At 36.8% G+C, this 9,482-nt stretch overlaps 1 protein-coding gene across 1 annotated transcript; it reads left to right on the forward strand.

Moving 5' to 3' along the window:
* Positions 1-2,335: 2,335 nt before the first annotated feature.
* On the forward strand, positions 2,336-5,230 carry LOC107949564 (plastidic ATP/ADP-transporter). Its single transcript, XM_016884261.2, has 5 exons — positions 2,336-3,352; positions 3,445-3,699; positions 4,006-4,149; positions 4,222-4,569; positions 4,647-5,230. The coding sequence occupies exons 1-5, from the start codon at positions 2,594-2,596 to the stop codon at positions 5,004-5,006; spliced, it is 1,866 nt and encodes a 621-aa protein (XP_016739750.2). The 5' UTR covers positions 2,336-2,593; the 3' UTR covers positions 5,007-5,230.
* Positions 5,231-9,482: the final 4,252 nt, after the last annotated feature.

Raw genomic sequence — 9,482 nt, forward strand, 5'->3', positions numbered from 1 at the left:
GTATCTCGTAACCAACTCATCTCGATCCGACCTCCGTAAATATTATCCGGAATCGCACCCAAAAGATCGTATCATATGACTCTCTAATCAGCTAAGTGCGGACCCATCCACCGGCAATCCTAATTGTAACTGCACGTCCTCCAAAGTGATAGTACACTCTCCGCATGGAAGATGGAATGTGTGCGTCTCGGGTCTCCACCTCTCTATTAGCACGCTGATGAGTTTCGGGTCCAACTTGCACCCCCGGGCTATAGTGGCCACGTGCCAAAAACCCACTTCCCTCAAGTAATTTTCTATCTACGGTGATGGAGGACTAGACATATTATGAATATAACATTGTAACACCTGATCTACAGACTGTTATAAAAAATTATAAAATACAAATTAATTAAAATTACATAAATGAAAAAATATTAAATAATATTCAAAAAATTAAAATTAACCCTTACCATTTTCATTTGTTCGACGGAGATATGTTTATGGTTGAGACGAATTAATTCTCCGGATATTGCTAACACGATCAAATATTTTTGAAATTATAAAAAAATAATACTAATTTAAAAAAATTAAAAGAAAAAAATTAATTAAAGAGAGCTTTGAGAAATTTAATGAGAAATTTAAGAGCTTTGAGAAATTTAGGGAGAAATTTGAGAATTTTTTGCTAAAATTTGAAGAAATACAATGTGAAATAATAGGAATGGGGTTTTATAATTTTTTACCGTTGGACCCCTTAACGGTCAAAAACTAAAATAACTGTTGGGAAAAAAAAACATGGAGCAAAACGCACCCCTGGGGAAGCGATTTTGCCACGTCAGCACATTTTCTACTGTCATGGCAAAATCGCTCTCTCAAGGGTGCGTTTTATTGAAATTTCACCTTAAAATGCTCCTATATGGACACATTTTGGAAAAAAAAAAATTGGGTGCCGGCCATTGATACGAAAAAAAAAATTTCAGGTTTTGGTCTATCAATGGCCAACACCCCCTTTGCACAATAATTTTTTTTTTTACTTTTGGTGTGTCATGGCCGGTACCAGTATACAAAAAAAGTCTATCAATGGGCGACAACCCCTTTGTACAATAATTTTTTTTTGTATAAAGGGGGTGCCAACCATTGCCAAGCCACCCCAAATTTTTTTTTTACTTTTTTCGTATACTGGTGCCGGCCATTGACACACTAAAAGTAAAAAAAAAATTGGTATAAAGGGGGTGCCGACCATTGCCAGGCCACCCAAATTTTTTTTTTACTTTTTTCGTATACTGGTGCCAGCCATTGACACAACAAAAGTAAAAAAAAATTATTGTACAAAGGGGGTGCCGGCTATTGCCAGGCCACCCAAAAAAATAAATTTTTTTACTTTTTCGTATTCTGGTGCCGATAATTGATAGACCAACACTTGAAAAAAAATTCATATAAAGGGGGTGCCGACCATTGACAGGCCAGCACTCAAAATTTTTTTTTCTTTTTTTTCCAATTTTCTGTATACTAATAATATACGATTTAAAAAAATACACTGGTTTCGGCTATTGACAAGCCAGAACCAAAAATTTTTTTTTTAAGTCTGACATAATTACCAGGCAATTATGGGTCCAAAATACCAAGTGGTGCCGGCCCTTGACAGGTTACAACCCCATTTTACTGTTTATTTTAGGTTATTTTAGTGAATCTTTTTAAACCTGTGTTATTTTTATAAATATAAATTTTTTTGAATTATTTTGATAAAATAGCCAAAAAAAAATCATTGGAACAATGAAAAAAAGTGGAAAATATCTCTTATACCCCGAATCCCCCGTTTTGATATTTTTATTCAAAAACAAAAGGTAACTCGTTTGATGTGTCGTGAGTAGACTTGTCCATGGACCGGGCGGCCTGGCCCGGCCCCACCGCCCGAAATATGGGAGGGTTCGGGTAAAAATATAGGCCCGAAATATGTGTTTGGGCAAAAAAACGAGGCCCGTTTAAAAAATGGGCCAGACTCGGGCTCAACTTTTTTGGCCCCGGGCCAGGAATAAATATATATTTTTTATTTTTATTTTTTAATTTTAAAATACTTTAAAATATTTTTTTATTTTTTTATTTTTAAAATATTTTTTTTGTGTTTATTAAAAACCGGACCGAGCAGGGCCGGGCTCGGGCTTATTATTTTTTCCCGGGCCGGGCCTAGACAAAATTTTAAGCCCATATTTCGGGCCGGGCCGGGCCCGGCCCATGGACAGGTCTAGTAGTGAGGACTGGAGGGGATTTTCAATTTCCTACTTTTACAGTTTCTGTCCTCTCCTAATCTGCAAAATTTGTCCTCTTATTTAACCGCCATGCCACTGCCACTCCTTATACCCATTTCAATTTCTTTTTAACTCAGAAAGAAATTGTTTTCTTAGGATTTAGTTTGATATTTTCTTTTACCTTTTTTTTTCCTTTTTAAATACCCATTTGTTTCTCTGAGAAAACAGTCTTCTCTTGCCAGCCACCTTATCTCTCTATCTATCTCCCTTCCTCTCTTTACCTTTCCCTGTGTCTCTTTTAGGTTCTAAAAGATTTCAGGGCTTATCCTCTGGGGATTTCATTTCCCAGTTCTTTGAACCTTAAGAGAGACATGGAAGCTGTTTTACAAACCAGATGTCTTCTCTCATTACCACCAAACCCAACCAGAGTGAGAGTCAGAAGCCTTTTGAACCCATCACAAGGCTTGAAGCAGAGGCTTTTTGCTTCAAAACCCTTAGGCCTTAGTGGTTTATCTCTATCTTATAAGGAAGTTCCAAGCTTTGTTGCCAAACCAAATGGGTTGCCCCCAAAAGGGAAGAACTTCATTTGCAAGGCTGAGGCTGCTGCTGCAACTGATGGCCAGCCTTTGTTTGGTGAAACTCAGAAACCTAAGTTCTTGGGTATTGAGCTTGTGACTCTTAAGAAAATTATCCCACTTGGGTTAATGTTCTTTTGTATCCTTTTCAATTATACAATCCTTAGGGATACAAAGGATGTATTGGTTGTGACAGCTAAAGGAAGCAGTGCTGAAATTATACCATTTTTAAAGACATGGGTTAATTTGCCTATGGCTATTGGGTTCATGTTGTTATACACAAAGCTGGCTAATGTGTTGTCAAAGAAGGCCCTTTTCTACACTGTCATTGTTCCTTTCATAGCCTTTTTTGGTGCATTTGGGTTCATGTTGTATCCTCTCAGCAATTACATTCACCCTGAAGCACTTGCTGATAAGCTTCTTGCAGTGCTTGGACCTAGATTTCTGGGTCCTCTTGCAATTTTGAGGATTTGGAGTTTCTGTTTGTTCTATGTCATGGCTGAACTTTGGGGCAGCGTGGTTATTTCTGTTCTCTTTTGGGGGTTTGCCAATCAGGTCATTTATCTGCATCTTTGTATATACATGAGATTTTCTCAGCTGAAGTTTCCTATATCTTCATTTACCTACTGTGATTTTTTCTTGTGCAGATAACTACTGTAGATGAAGCAAAAAGATTCTATCCTCTGTTCGGACTTGGAGCCAATATTGCTCTTATTTTCTCAGGTCGAACTGTTAAGTACTTTTCTAATTTGAGGAAAAATTTGGGTCCCGGAGTTGATGGTTGGGCCATCTCCTTAAAGGGAATGATGAGCATTGTGGTATTAATGGGGCTGGCTATCTGTTTCCTTTACTGGTGGGTGAATAAGTTTGTTCCTCTTCCCACACGTAGTATGAAGAAGAAGGTAATTCCATGTCTGCCTTTTCATCATTTGCTCAACATTATGAGCATTAAAGCGTCTTTTGGTTGCTATTAAATTTGGTCATTTAACTGCTTGGTTTGTATTCGTGATGGACCTTAATAACAATTACCCCTTTTTCAAAACATGACTGGTAGACAAGCTGGAATTGCTTTCGACTGCCTGAATAGCTCTTCTAAGATGCTGGAAAATGTTTGCAAATTATTTTAGTATTGTATGCGTTAGAGTGAAGTTGTGAGGTCGAAACATGTATATGAGCCTGTGTTTCTTTTATTGTCAATCTGTTTGCAGGAAAAGCCTAAAATGGGAGCAATGGAGAGCTTGAAATTCTTGGTGTCTTCCAAGTACATTCGGGATCTTGCTACTTTAGTGGTTGCATATGGTATTAGCATCAACCTCGTCGAAGTTACCTGGAAATCGAAGCTCAAAGCTCAGGTAAAAAATTATATGGTTTACGATTGTTAATCTGAAAGCTTAGTAAATGATGATTTTCTGTCCATATTGTAGTTTCCAAGTCCGAATGAGTACTCCTCCTTCATGGGTGACTTCTCAACTGCTACTGGGATAGCGACGTTTACTATGATGCTACTAAGTCAATTTATATTCGACAAATATGGGTGGGGTGCTGCAGCCCGGATTACACCCACTGTCCTGCTTCTAACTGGAGTCGGTTTCTTTTCCTTGATATTATTTGGTGATCCACTTGGACCTACACTTGCAAAGTTCGGTATGACTCCACTTCTTGCAGCCGTTTATGTCGGTGCCATGCAAAACATTTTCAGCAAAAGCGCAAAGTACAGTTTGTTTGATCCGTGCAAAGAAATGGCCTATATTCCGCTGGACGAGGATACCAAGGTTCGGAATCTTTACTCGCAATTCAGACTTTCCACATTATTTTAAAGAACTGATAATTTACTTGTAACTATGTTTAGGTTAAAGGGAAGGCTGCCATTGATGTTGTCTGCAATCCGTTGGGGAAGTCTGGGGGTGCTCTTATTCAGCAGTTTATGATCTTGACCTTCGGATCGCTTGCGAGTTCAACCCCATACCTTGGAGGGATTCTACTGGTGATTGTTCTTGCATGGCTAGCAGCGGCAAAGTCCCTGGATACACAATTCACCGCATTGCGTCAGGAAGAAGAGCTCGAGAAAGAGATGGAAAGAGCAGCCATTAAGATCCCAGTTGTGTCTGAAACCAGAAACGGTACTTTTGCCGGTGGCTCATTGCTAAACCAGTCAGCAGGTGACTCGACTGGAAGCACATCCAAAACATCAACTCCAAGCAATATCTAGAAAACAAGCAGCAGGAATAAGCAGCAGTTCTAGGTTACTGCTGGCTCTAAAATTTAAGTTTTTGTTATTATAGAAAGAATATGAGTATCTAAAACTGTACTCTGTAGAATTGCATTTGGATGAACATCAAGCAAAAGTGCAAACACCCTTCTATCTGAGTTCTTCAAATGCTGCTTATGTCAACTGATTTTACATTTTACTGATAAAAAATTCAGAACCCTAAATTGTATATTTTTACATATAATTTTATTTTTTTAATAGTTTATATTTTTATAATTTTTGAATGATTAAATTAAATTTTATGTGAAAGTATAATTTTATTATTACTAATTTAAAAATTTATAAACTATGAACTTAAATAAAAATATTTTTATTTTAAAAGGGGTTGATGTTCTTACTAGCCTTTGGATTCGTCACTGTTTTAAGGTGAGTTATTTCACCGACTTATCTTAAAAAATATAGTTTTTAGACATCAATAAAATTAAGTATTACATAATATAAATATGTGTACATCCTTATAAAATTTACTGTTTAACTTGGATTAAATTAATTAAAAAATAAAATATTATATAATAATACATGAATTTTGTTGTTAATATCCAATTTTTTGTCACTATATTGTATATCAGCTTCTAAATATTAACTACAAACTTTATTAAAGCTTCTTAGATAAATATTGGAACATGAAAAACGAAAGTTAAAATTTTTATTAGGATTGATGGGTGCTACACCCCTTCAATTGCCAATGGAACCCATTCAACCTCTGAAAACAATTATAATAACATTAACAAATGGAGGTGATAAAAATATGAGTTTGTTGCTTCAAATGGCATTTTATGGATCAAATATCAAAACAAGAAAGATTATTCTCAAGAATTCAGAGAAACATGTTAGGGTTGGAAGTCTCAATGCCATAAACTTGAATTCGTAATTAAGTTTGATAGGGAGGTATTCACTTACATAGTGTAAAAACTAAAGTAGTTTTATATATTTTCGTAATTGTTTATATGATTAATATTTTAACAACTCAATTGTTGAATTTATCAATATAATTGTACTTTTCATTCATGTAAAATTTTAAATCAATCTGATATCTCTACCATATCAATCTAAAATACTCTTTATATATATTTCCACTGGTTGATTTTTTTACATCAATCAAATAGTTAAAAATTTTAAATTTACGTTAAATTTGACATGTATGATTTACAGGAATAGACCATGAAATATAATAGTTGGATCATTAAAATATTAACCATATAAATAGTTATAGAAGTGTGTAAAACCACTTAGGTTTTTTGGTCGAAACGAGGGTGTCTGCCGTTGGTAGCAGTGGCTAATCCCTCGCTACAGGTAACTACTTTAGTTTTTACACTGTGTAGGTGGATCTTTCACGAGTTTGATTATTTATTTTTTAAAATAATTTAATTAAATTTGAATTCAATTAGAGAAGAGATTGTTTATGGAAGTGTGTATATTTATATTAAGGTTAATATTTGATATACTGAAAATATTTATACTTTCTATCAATTTAGTCCTAATTCTAAATATCCTAAAAATTTAGCCTTAAACATTTACAAAATTTGCTAATTTATTCCTAATTATTGACTTCTTTTTACTCTTTGATTATCCTTTTATGCTTAGCTGATGTTATTGAGCGCATGAGAACTCAAAGGAGTCTCTTATGCTAGTGTCACGGACTTAGGTTTTTACCACGCGATCCGTGAGGCCTTAGGTAGCTTTTTTGCTCAAAAACGCCTAAGTCAGCCTAACTTGCAAGGATAAAGGATTCAACGTAATTCCCTCACTGCTTCCACGAAGAACAGCAGAAGAACGAAGCAAGAACGAATCTTGAAAGATGAACAAAAGCCACGAGAAAGCAAGAACACTTGAGAGAAAATTTTGAGTGAATACTCTCAAAATTCTTATTGATAACTGAATAATTTACAATGAGCAAAGAGGTCTCTATTATAGTTGAGCCTCCCTAAAATCAACGATGTAAATCAAAGTACATCAATGGCTACAATTAAAAGCTGTATACAATTAGAACTCTAAGATTACATAATCCTATCTTCTTGGATCACTTTCCATATTTACCAGGTTCTTGAGATGGGCTTTTAATCTCTCCAAGCAACGGGCGAGTTTGGTTGGGCCAAATGACCTCCCTCAAATACGATGGATCGCGCAAGTTTGTCATGGCTGCATGCTCCCATGTGCAACCCATGACATTCTCCCCCACTTGTTCTAGCGACGCCCTCGTCGCATCCTCCTTATGGAACTGGTCAATCTTCCCTTAGAACTGCCACAATGCCTCGGCAGGTTCCCAACTTGCTTCGCTATCAGGAAGTCCCTTCCATCGAACTAAATACTCATGCCGTGGTCGATTGTACTTTTGTTTAATTACCCGATCTGCCTCAATGTTTTCGACTTCACGATCATACGACACCTTTACCCCCATCGGTGCTCGTTCGGACTTGCCTCGATTCAGATTCTCTTGATCCCCATGAAATGGCTTAAGCATGCTTACATGGAAGACCAGGTGGACTTTAAGTTTTGCTGGCAACTCAAGCTTGTAGGCCACCTTGCCTACTCTCTTCACAACTTTAAATGGCCCTTCATACCTTCGCACAAAACCCTTGTGCAAGCCAGTGTATTGCAAAATCAAGTGTAGTTTAGCAAGGACTAAGTCACCCACTTGAAATTGCACATCCCTTCGGTTCTGATCGGCCCACTTCTTGCTACCCTTACTTGCCTTGTGTAAACAAGCTCTAGCCAAGTCATTCTTCTCTTGCCAATCTTTTGCGAATCAATAGGCTGCTTGATTTGGTCCTGATATAATGGGTCACAACAGCGTTAGGTGTGAGTGGCTGTTGACCCGTCACTATTTCAAATGAACTTTGATTCGTGGCCACACTTCGCTGCAAGTTGTATGAAAATTGGGCCGTATCTAACAACTTTGGCCAATCCCTTTGTGTGGCACTCACGTATACTCGTTCAGTTTGCCGCATCCAACAATGCATTTACTCGTTCAGTTTGCCCATCGGTTTGTGGATGTATACTCGTGGAGAAGTTCAAATCTGAGCCCATTGACTTGAACAACTCCGTCCAAAACCGGCCCGTAAACCGCCCATCTCGATCACTGATAATAGACAGTGGCACTCCCCAATATTTCACCACATGTCTAAGGAACAACCGAGCTGCTTCCTCAGTAGTGCACTCATTGGTCGTCGGAATAAATGTCGCATACTTTGAAAACCTGTCCACCACAACAAGAATACTCGTAAACCTGTCAGACTTAGGCAAACCAATAATAAAATCCATGGATAAACTCTCCCATGGCCTTTCCAGAACTGGCAAGGGTTGAAGCAAACCGGCTGGAGTCTTTAACTCAACCTTGTCTTGTTAGCACACTAGACAAGTTTTCACATAGGTTTCCACATCAGCACCCATGTGAGGCCAGTAATAACGATCCTCCAAAAGGGCCAAAGTGCGATGCATCCCTTGATAGCCCGCCCATTTCGAGTCATGACACTCCTTCATGACTTCCTTACGGAGTTTCCCATAATGGGGCACATAGAGGCGGTGTCCATGAGTGTATAACAGCTCCCCATCAAGCCAAAATCTTCTCGTTTTTCCCTCTTTGGCAAGCTCAATCAAATTTTTGGCCGTGGGATTGTAACACCCCTAACCCGTATCCGTCGCCGAATTAGGGTTACTAGGCATTACTGAACAAACACAACCATTTTTAAAACCAAACTGATCACAAACATGAAAATTAAATCTTTTTCGCATAGCTATTTATAATTTACAATCAAAATCTAACCAACATCGTACTCAAACCTATACATGCCATAAGATCGAGTTCAAATATTTAACAAAATACCAAAAGAAGTCGATAGTGTGATAGACTATGCTGATGATCCCCGAGCTCGTAACGCATCTCCAAAATCTATAAAAAAAACAAATGGACAAAAACAATCAAAGTAAGCTTTTATAGCTCAGTAAGTCTATAGCATATCTAAAATACATATAAAAGAATCATATAATTCTTTAAGTAAATTTATTTAAATCACAAATATCAAATATGATTACTAATCAAACATTGCTATATTGAGTTATTTTGTTTAAATCTAAAAGGATGTATATTTATCTAATACACATAAACGGACAAATGTATATACATTATATGCATATAATCAAGTTAGTAGCATACTCATTAATGGCATATACTGAATTCTAGAGTACTTATTGTTCGCACTTCATCGGATCCATTTAAATACAATTGTTCAGGTACATATACCAAAAGCATAATTTTTTTATACTCATCAACCATAAGTGCCGAATGGACATATACACTTATATTCACCTATGTCGAATGCATACATATATATATCCACCTATGCCGAATGCATACATATATATAAATATCTATCAATTGCTTAGACCGAATATATGTATATATATATATGCTCATCA

This window comes from Gossypium hirsutum, chromosome D03, assembly GCF_007990345.1.
Source record: "Gossypium hirsutum isolate 1008001.06 chromosome D03, Gossypium_hirsutum_v2.1, whole genome shotgun sequence".
Lineage (NCBI taxonomy): Eukaryota > Viridiplantae > Streptophyta > Magnoliopsida > Malvales > Malvaceae > Gossypium > Gossypium hirsutum.